Genomic DNA, 19,422 nt, shown 5'->3' with positions numbered 1-19,422 from the left:
TATCCTACGGATCGCAATTGAGAATAAGATCAGGCACAGTTTGAAGATCCTCTCATTTAACGAGCCCATTAATAGACTTGCCTAGGCTTCCAGAATAATGGCCACTTGGACAAGGTAGAAGGAGGTGACAAAAGCTCTTGCAAGCATCACTTTAAAGAGTAGATGTCTGCGGGAAGGGGAGTGGGATGGAAAAGCAAAGAATGGACTTCTCTCACAGTTGCCTTTTGAGCAGGTGAAAGTGGGACTGTTATCCAGTAGCAGAAACAAGCTCAAGCCTGTATCCCTCCAAGATCTCCGTCTTGTTTATAGCTTTAAGAATCATGATCTTCCCTTGCTCCATGCGAGATAAGGCATGGTCATGGTCTTTGGCTGCATTGTGACCTCAATTTCTTTTACAAAAAAGGACTGCTGTCTGGCCAAGAAATCTTTTTTTGGTTTTATTTGTTGTGCCAGGTGTCTCAAGTATTGAATGTCAGCCAAAATCTGTTTTTAAAATGAAAAATGTGTTTGTTTCTGTATTTCAGCTTCAGTGGCAGCACTCTTATCTCTGAGTCACAATGTTGTATGTCAAGCTCTGCTCCAGAGACTTGAGTGCATAACCTTGCCCGAAATACCAGTGTGGAGTTCTGCACTGTTTGCGGCACCATCTTTCAAATGAGAGATGAAATCAAAGCTATTTTTCTTCCCCCTCTACTCAGGTGTGGGGAAAAGGTCCCAAGCAAATTCTCCTGGTGTCAGATGGCCATCCGTTATCCTTCAACAGACATCACCAAAAACAGAGCTTTGACAAAGGGTCACCTGGATTCAACGTCAGCTCTTTCCTCTCCTCACAGATGCTGCTAGACTTGCTGAGATTTTCCAGCATTTTTCTCTTTTTTGGTTTCAGATTCCAGCATCTGCAGTAATTTGCTTTTAACCAAAAACAGATTGTCTGATTCTTTAATCTGTGTTACTTGAGGGACGAGCTAATCTGAAACTTGGCTGCCGTGTTTGCCTCCAACAACAGTGATCACACGTCACTGATTGTGAAGTGCTTGAGGAACCATAGGGTCCTGAAAGGTGCTATATAAATGCAGGTTTGTTTTTCCTCTGAAGTTAGTTTTGGTCTCAAGGCTTTGAAGTATTTTGTTTCCAAAAGCCAGTGCGTTTACAGTCTTTTTAAAAGAACAGTTGGCATTACAAATGTGTTGTGTTTTTCTTTTAGTCGGCCCCCCACCACCTTTACCACCACTTCAGCCTCCGGGATTAGATGTACCCCCAAACTCAATTACTAGTTCAGTGCCTCCTGTTGTCACATCAGTGATTCATCACCAGCCTCCTCCAGCACAGCCTCCTCCATATACAGCAGGTAAATATATATTTTTTTGCCTTTAGGCCAATTTAAGTAAGACATTTTATTTGCTTTTTAAATAAGGCATTTGAGGTTGCTGACCTGGATTAATGTTGGTGGAAGTTTCTTTTGAGCTTGATCAAGCGCACAGGAATGTGGTATGACAACATATCTAGGCAACGGATGTAGGTTTGTGACCAGCTGAAGCCATGGGAATTGGAGCTAGATGGAAATGGTAAGAGCATAATGGGTGGGATGCCCAGTGCTCCACTATTGCACCTTCGAGAAAGTAAACTAGAAATTTGTGGACGTGAAGGGCAGATGTCAAACAGAGATTTATGCAGCACATGATTGGCAATAGTGGTTGTGGGCAGGGCATGGAACTCTTAACGGATGGCTAGATGCTGTACAAATTGGATTTTTGGGCAGGTTGTTTTGGAAGAGTAAGACCAATATTTGTCTTCATCCAAATCTGATTTATGATGTCATAGAGTCATAGAAACCCTACAGTGCAGAAAGAGGCCATTTGGCCCATCGAGTCTGCACCGACCACAATCCCACCCAGGCCCTACCCCATATCCCTATATATTTACCCGCTAATCCCTCTAACCTGCGCATCTCAGGACACTAAGGGGCAATTTTTAGCATGGCCACTCAACCTAACCCGCACATCTTTGGACGGTGGGAGGAAACTGGAGCACCCGGAGGAAACCCACACAGACACGAGGAGAATGTGCAAACTCCACCACGGACAGGGCGGCACGGTAGCACAGTGGTTAGCACTGCTGCTTCACAGCTCCAGGGACCTGGGTTCGATTCCCGGCTTGGGTCACTGTCTGTGTGGAGTTTGCACATGCTCCTCGTGTCTGCGTGGGTTTCCTCCGGGTGCTCCGGTTTCCTCCCACAGTCCAACGATGTGCAGGTTAGGTTGAATGACCATGCTAAAAATTGCCCCTTAGTGTCCTGAGTTGCGTAGGTTAGAGGGATTAGTGGGTAAAATATGTAGGGATATGGGGGTAGGGCCTGGGTGGGATTGTGGTCGGTGCAGACTCGATGGGCCGAATGGCCTCTTTCTGTACTGTAGGGATTCTATTCTATGATGACAGTGACGCAAGCCGGGAATTGAACCAGGTCCCTGGAGCTGTGAAGCAGCAGTGCTAACCACTGTGCTACCGTGCCACCCGTATACAAAAGGGAGCAGTTGATTGCATATTTTTAATATTCATCATTCCTCTGGCATAAAATTCTGGCAATTTTTATTACTTTTTAACAGTTTATTCTGTCTAAATGATATGAGGAAATCAAAGGTTATTACAGGTAAACTTTTCTAAGACTTCTGTGCTAAATTTAAATTTTGCTTCTTGCCCAATTTACCACTATATTTTAAAAGTAGCCTGTTGACATGTCTGCCGCCTTGTATTTGGAAACCTGCAGCATTTCAATGACTAAGATGATTGATATGCTTTTGTGATGCTTGTTTGAAATGATTCGTACTATGCATAGATATCATGGCTGAGACTTGAGTTGTTACACTGGGCATTTTTTTTAGTGATGACTCATAGAAACATAGAAATCAAGCATGGGTTTCAAAGGCATAAAGAGTTGATGGAAGAGATGATTGAAGGAAGTGAGGAATAGCAGAGTTTTGGACCCCCAGGCCATAAGTGCACCAGGATATGATATAATGTTTGTAGCAAGAAAGCAAGGAGGGTTAGGGAATATTTAAGATGGCAATCAATTGAAATATTAAATGCACGCATGTAATTTAGGGTTGTTTTTCAAAAGATATATACCAAATCTTTGTGTTTGTTTGGAAATTTCAGTTGGCATTTCATGTGGAAAGCAATGACTCGTGCAGTCCCTACCCAAAGTTGCCAGAAGACAGATGCTGTTCCTTTGGGCAGCACAGTGGTTAGCACTGCTGTCTCACAGCGCCAGGGACCTGGGTTTGATTCCTGGCTTGGGTCACCTGTCTGTGCGGAGTCTGCACGTTCTCCCTGTGTTTGCATTGGTTTCCTCTGGGTGCTCCGGTTTCCTGCCACAGTCCAAAAGATGTGCTGGTTAGATGCTTTGGCCATGCTAAATTCTCCCTCAGTGTACCCGAACAGGCGTCAGAGTGTGGCGACCAGAGGGTTTTCACAGTAACTGAATTGAAGTGTTAATGTAAACCTACTTGTGACACGAATAAACTTTGAACTGTTCTTTTGATGCCAAAACCTAAGAGCATGAGACTTTGTATATCTCCCTCACCCCAAAACACCCTTTAAAGAGCAGCTTTAAATCCATCTCTAAAATATTTTCCCACTTTACACCTAACTTATTAAAGCATAGTGTTGTCATTATTTCTGTATATAAAGTGCGTGTGTGCCCGTCCGTCTGTCCGCCCGCATCCTTGCTCTGCAGTATCACATGACGTTCAAATAGAGTCAATCAACCGGCTGAGCCTGTTGCTGATGACGACACTGACCTAAAGTTTGGGTCTTCATTAAGGTGTGCTAATGTGTTGGTCAGTATCTGCAAACAACAATCTGGAGAATTTACAAACGAGAATAGCTAGGTTCTCTTGCTGCTTGTGACAGATCACTTTCCCTTCAAAGCATCACATTTATTCTTGGACTGTTTCTACTTTGTCTTGGCTCTTATCCCAATTTTTGTTACTTCTAAACTTCACCAACATCATCTTTGCTGTTCCCCCACCTATAAATTCTAAAGGAAAGGAAAAATACTGAACTATGGAGAGACAATAGTATAGGATAAAGGAATCGTGTCAATTGCATATAGTGTTGCATGAAGCCTGCTTCAACTTTCTAAAGCATCAATATGGATCTTTTCTTTCTCTCTTTAGAGTGAATTTTTGTGCATCCCCTGCTCAGTATTTGTGACAGAAATTCAGTTGCCTCACCCTAACTCACTGGAACATTTTCCACCCTACTTCTGCCTACCTTTTTGATTACCTCTCCTAACTTGTACACAACTCAGTGTCCATTTCCTAATTTATTTTATTTTCTCACTTTGTAAAGTAACTTGGTAGGTTTTGATCCACGACAGGATAATGAGACAGGGCCTGCAGGTCACACATGTTTCTTTTTGTTTGTAGAGCCCTATGAAACTGATGGATATAATCCTGAAGCACCAAGTATGACCAGCACTTCAAGACCTGTTTACAGACACAGGGTACACAGCCAAAGACCTAACTTGATAGGACTTACATCTGGTGATATGGATCTACCACCACGAGGTACAGTACTAAAATTTAGATACAAAATCTGCTCTACAGTAGGTAAAAACTTGGAAACTTTACTCCTTGTAAAACTGGAACTTCTATTATTAGAATGTAATGCATTTTAGTAGTTTGAACTTTATACTTAAGAACATAGAATTAGAGGTATTGCAAGGAAATGTTAGTCCAGTTGAGTTTTGTATGCAGTTTGGGCGCTTACTATGGAAGGGGCATTAAAGCCATTGAAAATATATGATGTAACACTGGTTATGATAAGAGACTTGAGGTACTGTGCTAGGATTACTTCCTCTGAGACTAGAGATGGCAAGAGGAGGATTAATTGATGTTTTTAAAATTATGACGCATTTGATGAGTGGAATGGGGGGAAAAAGTTTTCCTCTAGGTAAGTGTTATTAATTGGTGAGTTATGGAAAATCCTGACCCACTCAAGCTTCATATTTTTATATGACCACTGTTTCTCCCCCCAACTATCCCCAAGAATAATTGCATTTTAAGAACTGTGATCCATGACCTTATGTATGATAGACTGCATTAACATCATGGCTTTTACTGAAGATTGGCTTGCGGTTGGTGATACCTTGCTCCTTGCTGAAGCCTCCCTGTATGACTTTTCACTACCCGCCCTGCCAAACTGTCATGCTGGAGGTGTTGCTGTTAGCACCAAATGACATCTTGGTGTCTTCCCCCGATTTATCTATGTTCTTGTGTACCTCATTTTGTTTTATCCAACCCCTTGGCTCCATTTTAAAATTGTCATTCTCTACTAACCATCCCCCCTACCCCTCAACCTGAGTTTCTTGCTGCATTGTCTTCTTTCTGAACTCAGCCACTGCACTAAACAAAGTACTCATCCTTTTGTGATTGCAGCCACCGCCTCAATGCGCTCTCCGAATTTTCTTCCCTCTTGTCCTCCCTTAACTTCCCCCTTCACGTTAACTCTCCCACTGCTTGCCATTGCCACCTCAGTGGCTTCTACTCCTGTTGTTTTCACCGCCATCTCTGCTCACTTCCTTGTGTCCTTATCCAATTATTGCACTGAGGTTTGTGTGCATGTGTGTGTGTTGGGGTAGGTGGGGGAGGAGAATGGAAGATTCTCCCATGAGTCACTTGCGGCTGCACTTTCCAAACTCTCAGCTGCTTAGCCTTTGGCCCTCCATTCACCGTGATATTGTGCAGCTGTTAATCTGCTCCATCATTTCCTTACCTCTGCTTTAGTTCCCAGTAAAGCTCTTAAACTCACCCACCTGACTGTTTTCCTGGATGTTGAGCCTGTCTCTTGCCCACAAATGCAAGGGATAAAGCCTTAATGTACTTGATGCACAATTGGTTTGCCCTTCTACAGTCAAATCTGGCTCAGCCACTTAAAACACACTTTGGTGGTGGTGTTCTCCTTTCATAAAACCTTCCATGATTCCAGGATCATTCTGGGGTGAAAAGATAATCCCTGGCTTCTTTCTTTGTCTGTCAACCATTCCTATAGCCCAGCAAATTTATCATCTTCAAATAATTTGGATAATTCTCTTTTGAAAGCCATGATTGAATTTGCCCCATCACACACTCGGGTAATGCATTCCAGATCCTAACTACTCGCTGCATAAAATGTTTTCCTCATGTCATCTCTGCTTTTGTTTATGCCATTCATTTGAAATCAATGTCCTATGATTCTTGATTCTTCTGCAACGAGAACTGCTTTTTCCCAATCTATTTGGTCCAGACCCCTTTGAATGTCACTTATCAAATCTGCTCTCGATCTTCTCTAAGGCAGGCAACCCCAGCTTCCACAATCTGTCTTCATAACCAAAGCTCCTCATGCTCAGGAAATCCTCCTGCACTTTCTCCAATGTCTTTATACCCTTCCTGAAATGTGGTGTTCAGAACTGGCACAATACTCCAGTTGAAGCTGAACCAATGTTTTTTTTAAGGTTCGCCAAATCTTCCTTGCCTTTTTGCTGTATGTTCCCAAAACCCTCTGTTTGGCTATCTCTACATCATTCCTGCTTCTGTTTGCCCATCTGCACTAACCATGAACATATATATTTCTCGAACTTCTTTCCTATCTCTCCATAAGCCATCTCTGAGCTGAGTTTATCCACAAGATTTGCCTCCTGTTCTCTTGACTCCGTTCAAACAAAACTGTTGATTACCAACCTCTCTTCCTGTCCTTAATTCTTGCTAAAGTTGTAAACGGTTCCTTTGCTTCTGGTACTATCCTCCCTTTTCAGATCCATTGTTCCAGTCATCTTCAACTGAACTTCCTTTGACCTCATTGTCCTTGCAAATTACATCCCCTTCTCGATTCTGCCTTTCCTCTCAAGTCCTTGAATTTTGAATTTTGTTGCAGCATTGTCCAGCAAAGTGAAACTGCCTTCATTTGACTTTGCTCGTGTTTGTCAAATTGTAGTCAAAATATTTCAAAAAATGATTTCTTCTCATTCATGCAGTGTCACCTCAAGAGACAAGTATTTATCCTGTGTCCGTTTCCTATTTCTCAAGGACATTCAAATACATGGGATTGGATTCCACATGTTCATTGACAACTCCCAACTCTAAATGTCCACCATGACCCCTTCACTGTTCACGTTTTAATCATATATAGAGTCATAGAGGTTTACAACATGGAAACAGGCCCTTCAGCCCAACTTGTCCATGCCGCCCTTTTTTTTAAAACCCCTAAGCTAATCCCAATTGCCCGCATTTGGCCCATATCCCTCTATACCTGTCGTACCCATGTAACTATCTAAATGCTTTTTAAAAGATAAAATTGCACCCGCCTCTACTACTACCTCTGGCAGCTTGTTCCAGACACTCACCACCCTCTGTGTGAAAAAATTGCCCCTCTGGACACTTTTGTATCTCTCTCACCTTAAGTCTGTGCCCTCTAGTTTTGGGAAAATATATTGACTATCTACCTTGTCTATGCCCCTCATTATTTTATAGACCTCTATAAGGTCACCCCTCAGCCTCCTACGCTCCAGAGAAAAAAGTCCCAGTCTATTCAGTGCCTCCTTATAACTCAATCCATCAAGTCCCGGTAGCATCCTAGTAAATCTTTTCTGCACACTTTCTAGTTTAATAATATCCTTTCTATAATAGGGTGACCAGAATTGTACACAGTATTCCAAGTGTGGCCTTACCAATGTCTTGTACAACTTCAACAAGACGTCCCAACTCCTGTCTTCAATGTTCTGACCGATGAAACCAAGCATGCTGAATGCCGCCTTCACCACTCTGTCCACCTGTGACCCCACTTTCAAGGAGCTATGAACATGTACCCCCAGATCTCTTTGTTCTATAACTCTCCCCAACGCCCTTCCATTAACTGAGTAAGTCCTGCCCTGGTTCAATCTACCAAAATGCATCACCTCGCATTTGTCTAAATTAAACTCCATCTGCCATTCGTCAGCCCACTGGCCCAATTGATCAAGATCCTGTTGCAATTGGAGATAACTTTCTTCACTGTCCACTATGCAACCAATCTTGGGGTTGGGGACCAAGTGGAGTGTGTCAAAATTCGCAAATGACACTAAGATGAGTGGCAGAGCAAAGTGTGCAGAGGATGCTGAAAGTCTGCAAAGGAATATAGATAGGCTAAGTGAGTGGGCGAGGGTCTGGCAGATAGCGTACAATGTTGGTAAATGTGAGGTCATCCATTTTGGTAGGAATAACTGCAAAATGGACAATTATTTAAATGGTAAAAAATTGCAGCATGCTGCTGTGCAGAGGGACCTGAGTGTCCTTGTGCAAGAATCTCGGAGTTGGTTGCAGGTGCAGCAGGTAATTAAGAAGGCAAATGGGATTTTGTCCCTCATTGCTAGAGGGATGGAGTTTAAAAACAGCGAGGGTTATGTTGCAGCTGTATAAGGTGCTGGTGAGGCCACACCTGGAGTACTGGGTACAGTTTTGATCTCCTTACTTGAGAAACGATATACTGGCACTGGAGGGGGTGCAGGGGAGATTCAATAGGTTGATTCCGGAGTTAAGAGGGTCGACTTATGAGGAGAGACTTTGTAGACTGGGCTATATTCATTGGAATTCAGAAGAATAAGGGGAGATTTTGTAGAAACATATAAGATACTGAAGGGAATAGATAAGATGGAAGCAGGGAAGTTGTTTCCACTGGCAGGTGAAACTAGAACGAGGGAGCATAGCCTCAAAATAAGAGGGAGCAGATTTAGGACTGAATTGAGGAGGAAATTCTTCAACCCAAGGGTTGTGAATCTGTGGAATTCCCTGCCCAGTGAAGCAGTTGAGGCTACCTCATTGAATGTTTTTAAGGCAAGGATAGATACGTTTTTGAACAGTAAAGGAATTAAGGGTTATGGTGAGCAGGCGGGTAAGTGGAGCTGAGTCCATGAAAAGATTAGCCATGATCTCATTGAATGGCGGAGCAGGCTCGAGGGGCTAGATGTCCTACTCCTGCTCCTAGTTCTCATGTTCTTATGATCTATTTTGGCTCCCCCATTGTCTCCACCCTAAACCCTTATTCTTGTTTTCAAATCTCATCATGTTCTTGTCCCTTCCCCAGCTCTATAAATCACTGGAGAACTATATTCCTCCAACCCAGGCCTCTTCAGTTTTCCCCACTCCCTTCACCCTACCATGTTGGTCATGATCTCGGCTCTAGAATTTTATTTTTAAGTCTCTCCACTAAATCACCTTTTCTTTCCTCATTCAAGTTGCTAATTAAAACCTACCTCTGACTCTCCTGATGTCTCTTTTAGCTCAGTATCAATTTTGGTCTGATTACGTTTCTCTGAAGTACTTTGAGATTTTTTTCTTCTGTATTTAAAATATACTGTGTAAATGTAAATTTTCATCTTTAAAAACTGCCTTCCATATATTTTGATATATGAATTGCAAGAGAGAGCAGCTGGCAATAGGTTTTCACTGAAGTATGCTCTGGCCTTGAAAATGACTGCATTCCATCTGTTCACATTCTAGCTGTAAACATAACTGTGAAAACCGAAAAACCGGCTAACAACAACAACATGAGAATAGTGGTGGATTCTGAGTCCCGGAAACGTACGATAGGTGCTGCTGCGATTGCTGAAGGAGTGTCTGCAAAGAAACCCTGGTTTGACAAGTAATTTCCTGAGCTTTACAAATTAACTCTAACCTTATTCTCATTGACCTTTTCAATCAGAGTGCTATAAGTTTAGGGTGGCCAAGTAAAATTTTGTCAGTGGTTCGCCAATAAAATATATGGTGACCTTTAAGAATATGGTGCATCCATTTTGTTTTGTGTAATAGGCCCTTTGTGAATCTCACCGTTTCTTGGTTATTTTCCTCTCCCATTTTTTGGCAACCGTTCCACATATTTAGCTACATCTTATTTAAGAACATGGGTTTTGTAACCATTAAGATCTTTGCAAGTTTCAGTTGCTAGCCATAGTGTCTTTATTGTTGATTCCTATATTTGTTGGCTGAAGTTTAACTCCACTGCTCCCGTATCAAGTAATTTGGGTGATGACACGTGCCTGAGATGTGCTTTCTTTCAAAAAAAAATTGGAAATTGACCTTTTTTCTCCTGATGGTTTAGTGGTTTCACACAACAGCTGAGCCACAAGGATCGGCAAGGTCCCCGGTGTAATCACTGGTCTCAGTTGAATTAGGTAGTTCCACTTGATTGCAATAAGCATACGGTGGTTCAGACATCCTGAAGTATGATGGGGAGTCTTGGCCAAGGTTCACAGAATAGCATACTGCCCACTGACCGGCGCTTGAACTCTGCAAATGTGGATTGAGCACTGCAGGTGCTTTTTCAAATCCCATGGAGAATAATGGGAAGATTTGTGGACGGTTTAATCGTTTGATAGGTTGAGAAAACTCCTATAGTTGCAACCTTTTTTATAATCAGCTGATAGAGCAGATTACAGGCTTCCCTACAACTGGGGAGGACAGAGTGCACCCCCATCAACACCCATTAGTTGAGTATCCCATTGGACACAGACTCATTGTTCGAACCCCGTTCTCCCTTCACCAGTACTGGGAACATAGGATTTAGGAGCAGGAGTAGGCCACTTAGCCCTTTGAGCTTGCTCTTCCATGCTTCATTAGGTTGTGACCTCAACTCGACCTTCCTGTCTGCCCTTCACAACTCTTGATTCCCTTGTCTATCAAAAATTATCTAACTCTGCCCTGAATAAATTCAATGACCTAGCCCCTACTGCTTTCTCGGAGAAATAATTCCCAAGACTAAGGATCCTCTTAAGGCGGGAGATATTCTCCTCCTCTTCGATTTAAAAGAAAAACCCCCTCCCCCGTTAAGTCTCTTCAGGATCTTGTGTTGCAATAAGATCCCCTCTCATTATTCTAAACTCCAGTGAGTATAGATCCAACCTGTGTAACTTCATAAGATGAGCTGGTCATTCCAGGAATCAGTCAAGTGAACCTTCTTTGAACTGCTAATAAAATTGTATCCTTTTTCAAATAAGGAAACCAAAACTATGCACAGTGCTCCGGATGTAGTCTCACCAATACGTAGTTAAACTCCCCAACTTTTATATTCCGCTCCCCTTGCAATACGCACCCAACATTCCATTTACCTTCCTAGTCATTTGCTGTACCTACATATTAACATTTTGTGATTCATTTACCAGGGCACCTGGATTCCTCTATACCACAGACTTCTGTAATCTCTATTTAAATAATAATCTGGTTTCTACCTTCTGGACAAACTGGACAAGCTCACATTTTCCCACATTATAATCCATCTACCAAATTTTTGCCCTCTCGTTTAATATATGTATGTCCCACTGTAAACTCCTTACCACCTCCTTGCCAACTTAATTTCCTGCCTATCTTGGTGTCATTGGCAAGTGTAGCTACCATACAATCTTTTCTTGTCCAAGTAATTGATGTAGATTATAGTGGCACCGTGGTTAGCACTGCTACCTCACAGTGCCAAGGACACAGGTTCAATTCCCAGCTTGGGTCACTGTCTATGCAAAGTCTGCACATTCTCCCTGTGTCTACGTGTGTTTCCTCTGGGTGCTCAGGTTTCCTCCCACAGTCCAAAAGATGTTCTGGTTCGGTGTTTTGGCCATGCTAAGTTCTCCCGGAATGTACCGGAACAGGCGCCAGTGTGGTGACAAGGGGATTTTTGCAGTAACTTGTAAATAATCAAGGCCCCAGCACTGATCTCTCTGGTATGCCACCTGTTACATCTTGCCAACCTGAAAGTAACCCACTTATGCCTACTGTCTGCTTTCTGTTTCTCTAACCAATCCTCTATCCTTTATGGAGTAGAGTTTGAACCCTGCTCCTTTGCCTTGGTGGGAATGCTACCACCAAGACAAAAGCTAGTTCTGGTACTGCAATGAGGCCTGTCGAGTTCAATTGTCTTCCTGCCAATCATTTCTTCCAGCTCCCAAATGAGTGATGCCCGCATGGGTGGCGAGTTTCCATTAAATTGTTCCCCAGCAAGGGGAATCTCTGCCTTCAGGAGGAGAAGGGAGAAAATTGTTGAGAGAAGAAAAGGTACCGAACAAGAGTTTGGAGCTGGAGTAGACCATATGGTTCACTGAATCTGTTCTGCCATTCAGTATGATTATGGCTGACCTTGGGTTTCCACTCCATTATCCTGTCTTCTCCCTATATCGCTTGATTCTGAGACCAAAATTCTGCTCATCCTAACTTAAATGTAGTCAATGATGAAGCATCTACATACAATCCTCTGGGCGAGAGAATTCCAAAGATTCACAACACTTTGAGCGAAGGAAAGTTCTCCTCATTTCAGTCCTGTATGAGCAGCACCTTACCTTGAGATTGTGTCCCATGTTGAACAACCAGCAGAAATAACCTCTGTCTACCAGGAGTAAAAGGGAACAGATGGTACCATTGTGTAGTACAGCACCAAAATGGAAAAGAAAATTGGCAGTAAAGAGATGGGAAAGATGAAATAAATCAAGAAACTGTGGCTAGGTGACCCCTAGTTTGTAGGAAGACTGAGATTCCTGATGAAAACTGTTTGGACTGGGATCTGTGCCCTGAGTCTTCATTTCTACATAATGTGGACTTCAGTTTCAGTAACAGGAAAACTTGGGACCGTAACTGTGCCAGTTTGTCATTCATTCTAACTTCAGTGGGATTTCACTGGAAGAATTGTCGTAACTTGCAATTGCCCATTTACCACCAGATGTGCAGGGTAGATGGATTGACCATGCTAAATTGCTCCTTAGAGTCCCAAGATGTGGTGGTTTGGAGGATTAGTGGTGTAAATACTTGGGGTTATGGGGATAAGGTGGGGGAGAGGGCCTGGATAAGATACTCTGTCGGAGTTGGTGCAGACTCGAAGGGCAGAATGACCTCCTGCATTGTAGGGATTCTATGATTGTTTCAAAAATGTGGTCATTATAAACACCAGGCCATGAATTTGTACTGGGAGCAGTCATTGTCTGAAATCATTTGTTACTGAATTTTGTGGTGGTTTTTATTTTCATGGTTTCCAGTTCTTTCCAAGGCACAATGTGTTTTCCAGAATGAGTGATGACTAATCGTCATTCTTGTTTTTAAAAGGCTCATGTGATAGTCTGAAAAATACAATTGCAAGTTGGAGGAATTTTACAATCTCTTTTGGGCCAAGACCAGTTCTCAAATTGAAGGTTTTATTGGAGTGATTCCTTAGTGTGTGTCAGCAGTGGAATCCATTTCTTTCAGCTTTTCTAAAATTGTTTACTAATTTAAAAAGTCACTGGTTCTATATAAAAGGAATGCTTCAAAGACCGTTTGGGGAGCCAATTCCGTGCTGGTAATCAAATGGGTCTGGATACAAAAATGAGCAGTTTACCTAACTGCTAAAACCATGGTTGCCTTAACAAACGTGTGGACAGTTTTCTCCCGTCAGAATTTATATCAAATATGGAGGCAGTGGTTTTATGTGGTTAACTTTTTAATAAGTACATAGCTTAACGTGATCTGCTTACTTCAACAGGCCAAATTTCAACAAAGCAAACAATCAAGGATTTCAAAAGAAACTACAGTACGGGATTGAAAATACCAAGCTTGAGCTTCGAAAGGTTCCACAGGAGTTAAATAACATCAGCAAGCTCAATGAACACTTCAGCAAATTTGGAACAATCGTGAATTTGCAGGTGGGAATTTGGGGGAGGAGAAAACAATTCTAGAGGACTTCACAGCCAAGACTAGTCCTGTTTTCACCCAGTGTCTATCTGTGCATTTTGTAATACAGACCACTGGCAGAAAAAAAATCTGGTTGATTGTTCCCTTCTTAGGCTCAGGGTTACTCGATCCAAATGAAGCATATCAGCTGCTGACCTGCTTAATCACCTAACTCAACAAATTGAGACTTTTTGATCTGTGGGGTTTTTTTTATCGGTCTTGGCCTTTGGGGAAGGTCCCTGAATGATGGCAAAGTTAGCAAGTTTTTTTGTGTGTTGCATCTATAGATGGTGCAACGAACATCAAATTATATAACTGAGTGCTGTTTGGTTGTGTCCAACGGCATACAACCAATCCCAAAGTGAGGCCTTAAACCTAGGGGTTATTTCTTTCTTTACAAAAAGGTATTTGCAATTGTGGCTGCCTTTTGAATATGAAAACCTGAACTGAACCAAACCAGTATCCACTAACAGTTATTACAAAGAAGCTCCCCATAAGTTTTCTCCCTTCTAACCAACTTTTAATTTAGTTAGCCAATCTTTCTCCACTTCTATTTCTGTTTTATTTTTCTTCTGGTGATCTCACATGTGGTAATTTGTCAGAGACATTCCTGAAGTCCATTTGCGCTACATCCAATGCAATTTTGCCAGCTTTACCCAAAGCTGAGGTGTATCTAGTACTATTGTCCATTTCGTGCTGGCTATCTCTATTTCCTTTTTCTCTGTTGTAATTTCATTCTTATATAAGGAAATAAAGATCCATAATTTCTATGGTAGGTTTGGAGTTTAAGCAAACTGGCCCTAAGATTGCTTGGATTAGTTATCTCCCTTCATAAAAATGGGTAGTACATTACCACTACTAAGCTTGCTAATGATTCACTTCATGAATCACCCAACCCTGGTACAACAGCCGTCAGATCCTAGTTTATGGAAAAACTTCAAAAGTTTTTCTACGAACATTCTGTACTTTTTAGAGTTGGGTTTTCATTTGGCAGTGATCTCTGTGTTAAATGATTTTGAACCGTATTATTTAAATGCACTTTGCAATGAGGAATGAAGATGGGTTTATATAAAGAAGGTGCTTGGGGACATTCCAACTCTTTCTTTCACTTTCTAAATCCAATGACTTTGCATTACAGTCTGAGTTTTTATTTTAACAAATCTAGTGTCTTGGCCTAACCAGCTCTCCTGATGGTGATCTCACATGTGTGATTTGCTCTTGGATCATTTTGAATTCAGCTTAAACTAATCATAAATAAAATAGTCGTCATGATGACAAATGTTAGATGGATTAGCCATGGTAAATGTGTGGGCTTACGGATATAGAGTGGGGGAGAGGGCCTGGGTAAGATGCTGTGAGCTGGTGCAGACTCGATGGGCAAATTTTTTTTAAGGGATGTACACTTAATTGTGTCATGCTTGAATTTATAACCGGGTCCTGCCCCAGATTTCACAGTAGGCTTCAAAACATACCTTAATTAACAGTTTCGTGAGTGTGGACTCGCAAGTGATTTCTCCATGAAAGTAAAAAGCAATCCCAATTCCCAAAGAGTATTTAAAGTGGTGTGTGTAAAGTGGAAAGTAGAGTCTGCTTGAGTTGTGAGCTTCTGATTTTGTTTTCTTCTTCTTGTTCATTAAGGCTCTTGGAATACATAGGAATCTTAAAATAAGATGTTTTTTTTTACTCCTTCACTGAATGTTGCAAGTAGTGTGCTTGAAATTGCGATAAGATTGTGTTTTACACCCCGATCGCTCTCATTCCAGGGTGCTACTTACTGTTGGTTAAGGGCATGTTGTGAGGTCAGTTTGCATGGACATAACTATCTGCAAACTTTTAAAGTTGAAGTTTTATTTGAGAAAAAAATACGGTTGATGCAAGATAACTTGTACACTCTGTACAGAACAGAAAAAACATGCAGCTTTTCCAGAATCTCAAGTCCAGAATATTTAGCATAACAGTATTTCTCTCATTCACAACTGCCTAACCATTGGAACATATCTGGAGCCTCACCTTTGTTAACTTGACATAATTTTCTTTTGTCTTTAATTTGTAAATATTTTTCCAGAATTAGTCATTTAGTCTCTTGTATTGTCTGAGCTATTTTGGCTGCCAGCAGGTGCCACTATAACCTTGTTGTCACTGAAAGCAGTCTCCTCCATGTGGCAAAATATAATACAGCATGTAGCATTCAACAAATTAGAAAAGAATAAAATCCCTACAATGCAGAAGAGGCCATTCCGCCCATCGAGTCTGCACCAACTCTCTGACAGAGTATCTTACCCAGGCCCTCTCCACCACCCTGTACCTGTAAACCCACACATTTACCATGGCTAATCCATTTGACACATCCTGGGACAATTTAACATAACCAATCCACCTAACCTGCACACTTCAGACTATGGGAAGAACCAGAGCACCCAGGGGCAATATTAAGTTATGCATTGTTTCTGCAAGCCAACTAGTGTTTAATATGTTTGATATTAATTTGTCTGATATTTTAATCCGGTATTAACTTGAGTTGATGAAAACCTTTGTTCCATTGCCAAATGGAGGAACATCTCACAAACTGATTCAACTTTTGTTTTATGTCAACAGTAGTTTAAAATCAATTTCAAAATCAGCACTAATATTCAGTAAAGTTTATGACTGTGGGAGCAATGCAATTATGTCCATCTTAAAAAGAGAAGATTTGTAATAAATATCGTCACAACCAGTAAGAATTATTTTTAAATCCAAGAGTTGTTGGTTTGTAGACACAACATAGTGGAATTCCATAAGCATTAATGAAATGTGTGACTAATGTATCAGGTTTTGGTAGTATTAATGGGAAGAATGTTGGGAAAGAGTGTAGATAGCCCACCTCTGAACTCCTTGTGATCTTCAACATCCATTTGAATTTGTAAATACGGCTAAGGTTTAATGTCAACTATGTTTTGAAAACTTTTTGCTTCTCCTTTCCCTTGTTCCCCTCCCCTCTCCTTGTAGACTGTTTTTGAAGTGGGGGAAAGCATTGACAGCCCTTTCCTACCAATTGCGATTCTTGACTTCATCACTGCAATGCTAAATGTAGCAATGCTAGGACAAACAGGGCAGCACGGTGAAGGAGCACATATGGAGTTGTAGCCAGAAGAGGGGAAGAAATCTCTTATCGATTGATGTGCCCGGGTAGTCTAGCTACCTGCTTGATTATGCAAGCATCTGCTGATTTTTGAATGGGAGAAAACCTGTGACTTCTGATCGCTGTATTGTGATATATGTGGAAATTAAATCTCATTTTAAATGTGTTGATTGACTTTTTCCAAGGTTGCTTACCAAGGTGATCTGGAGGGTGCCCTTATTCAGTTTGCTGTGCATGAAGAAGCAAAGAGAGCAATCTCAAGTACTGAAGCAGTTCTTAATAATCGATTCATCAAAGTGTACTGGCATAGAGAAAGTAATTCTCAGCAAAAGACGATTGCAAATCAAAAGGTAACTACATTTTGCTATGTATGGTTTAGTTTGGTTGTTGCGAGTGAGCCAGTACAATCGTTAGGATTTAATATGATAATGTAATGTTAATTTAAATGTTTGTAGCATGCCCAGTGGATCACCATATACACAATACTGACCTTGATTACCTTTTGTGATAAGCATTTGATTTGGAGTAAGATGCAGTTTTTTTTTAGTTGTGGCAATCTTCCATCTTGTGTGATGATGAGTTGGCACCCTGGTGGTCAACTGTGTTAAACGCCACCTGCTATGATTCAGGAGCCCAACTCTGGCATGGCAACCTCTGTCACATTTGCTGCAAATGAAAGCATTGGGCTGTGACGATACCCTCTTATCAGCTGACCTTTCTGTTTCTCCATGCCTCTTCCAGTTTCCCCCTCTGAACAATCCGCTTCCAGTGGCTTTGGTAACTGCGTCCCAATTGTCTGCGTCAATGTCCACCATCTTCATACTTTGCTTGCAGGTGTCTTTGTAGCAGAGGTATGGACGCCCAGCAGGTTGTGACCCAGTAGCCAGTTATAGCACTGTTATAAAGAGAGAAAAGGAATGGAATGAGATTTGGATTTCTCCTGAAAAGACTAGACAAATGGTTGCCTCTTGTGCTGCAAACTTAAATGGTTCTATAGAAAGTGATCTCTAAACCTTGGAAGGATGAGACAATGTTGCATGTATTCAGCTTGTACATCAGTTGTCAAACCTGTATCCTTCAAATCCAGGCAATCCTACTATGTCTGTATTTATCCGATAGTTTCTCCTGTTCGTAGAGTGCTGATTGCCAAATTTGGTGAGTAAATCAGAACCTCAGGATCAGTTAGTATCTATAGCTTAAGACTTATGCAGGTAATTGACAACATGTGCCCCATAGGATTTATCCTTCACGACATGATGAAATCATGATAACAAGGCTATGAAAATTCATCCCAGGAAGATAATAGTTGGTTATGTCTCCTTGTATGAAATAGCAACATTGTTCACATGATTTGGACCTATATTATTTGACTCAATCGTTCCTTCCTCAGGCAAAGAATCAACCCACTTTCAAATAACCAACACTATTATTTTGTGATCAAGGCAAAGATATGGGTGATACAGGGTATAAAAGGTTACAATTTTGATATTTCTGTACGGGCATCAAGTATTCTTGAGGTGCTGTACATTCCATTGCAGAATGAACAGTTTTGTCTCAGTTATGGTCCCTTGATGTGAACTTTACTCTTATTCGTTCAGGGCAGGTTTGGATACAGAGCTTAGAGATGGAGGATCAGACTTACCCCTTTTATGTGCAACTTAATTTTCTATCTCTGATCATTTCCTTCTATCCCATAGCATTTGGATCCCTCTTTCACTCCCCAACCCAATCTCCCGTACGCATTCCTGGAAAAAAAACGATCACTCAGTTCAATGACTGTACTTTCAAAATCTCGACCACCTAGCCTTCATACCTTCATTTGTCACAAATTGTTCACAGCTACTGATTTTCTCAAGTTCACCTTCAACCTCCACCCTTCACATCCCAGTCTCCAATAAATGTCTCTCACCCTGATCATTACCCTTGTGTAGCCCTCATCAAGTCCAAAGGACATTGACTTGAAAAGGATATGTTGCACAACTGGTTTAACCATCCGCTACCAGTTCTGGCAGGACCCTCCTGTCTGCTAAAACTGCTCACTATTCCAGAATCACCTTGAAATGCAAATTCTGCAGACTATTTTAAACCACTCAACCCTGTGCCCTTCACCTTCACTTCCAACAGCCTGCTGAGGAGCTCATAGACTCCTTTGTCACTAAGATTGAGACAATCTGATCAGCTACTTTTGCCATGTCTCTCCCTTCCACTAACCTGGCCAGGCTTCCTTCATTGCTCCCCCTTGCATCTTTCCCGTCTCCCCATATGTCCTCTCTGAGCTTATCTAATCCATGAGCTCCATCACCTGTTCCTTTGATCTTATTCCCACTTAACTACAGATCACCCAACTTTACTTCCTGGCCCTGTTAGTCGATATTGTAAATGGTTCTCTCCTTGAAATCTGCTGTCATCACTTGCCTCTAAAATGCAACATTTGACCTCTCCATCCTTGCAAACTGTCATCTCATTTCCAACCAGCCTTTACTTTCCAAGGTCCTTAACGTTGTCACCTCCCAAATCAATTTCCATCTTTCCTGAAACTCCCATGTTTGAATGCCTCCAATTAGGTTTCCACTCCTACCACCGTATTGAAACAGATCTTGTCAACAGCACAAA

General features: G+C 41.6%; 1 protein-coding gene across 3 annotated transcripts in view; it reads left to right on the top strand.

Annotated features, from left to right (window-relative positions):
* The window catches only part of rbm26 (RNA binding motif protein 26), a 79,668-nt gene that overhangs the window by 30,644 nt on the left and 29,602 nt on the right, over positions 1-19,422 (top strand). For all 3 annotated transcript variants that reach the window (XM_078221637.1, XM_078221635.1, XM_078221636.1), the window contains exons 8-12: positions 1,205-1,348; positions 4,428-4,568; positions 9,513-9,654; positions 13,504-13,663; positions 16,995-17,159. In XM_078221637.1, coding sequence (XP_078077763.1) covers positions 1,205-1,348; positions 4,428-4,568; positions 9,513-9,654; positions 13,504-13,663; positions 16,995-17,159 — 752 coding nt within the window. The remainder of the gene's footprint in view (positions 1-1,204; positions 1,349-4,427; positions 4,569-9,512; positions 9,655-13,503; positions 13,664-16,994; positions 17,160-19,422) is intronic.

This window comes from Mustelus asterias, chromosome 10, assembly GCF_964213995.1.
Source record: "Mustelus asterias chromosome 10, sMusAst1.hap1.1, whole genome shotgun sequence".
Classification (NCBI taxonomy): Eukaryota; Metazoa; Chordata; class Chondrichthyes; order Carcharhiniformes; family Triakidae; genus Mustelus; species Mustelus asterias.
The sequence above is the reverse complement of the archived record's forward strand: the minus strand, read 5'-3'. Positions and strand labels throughout refer to the sequence as shown.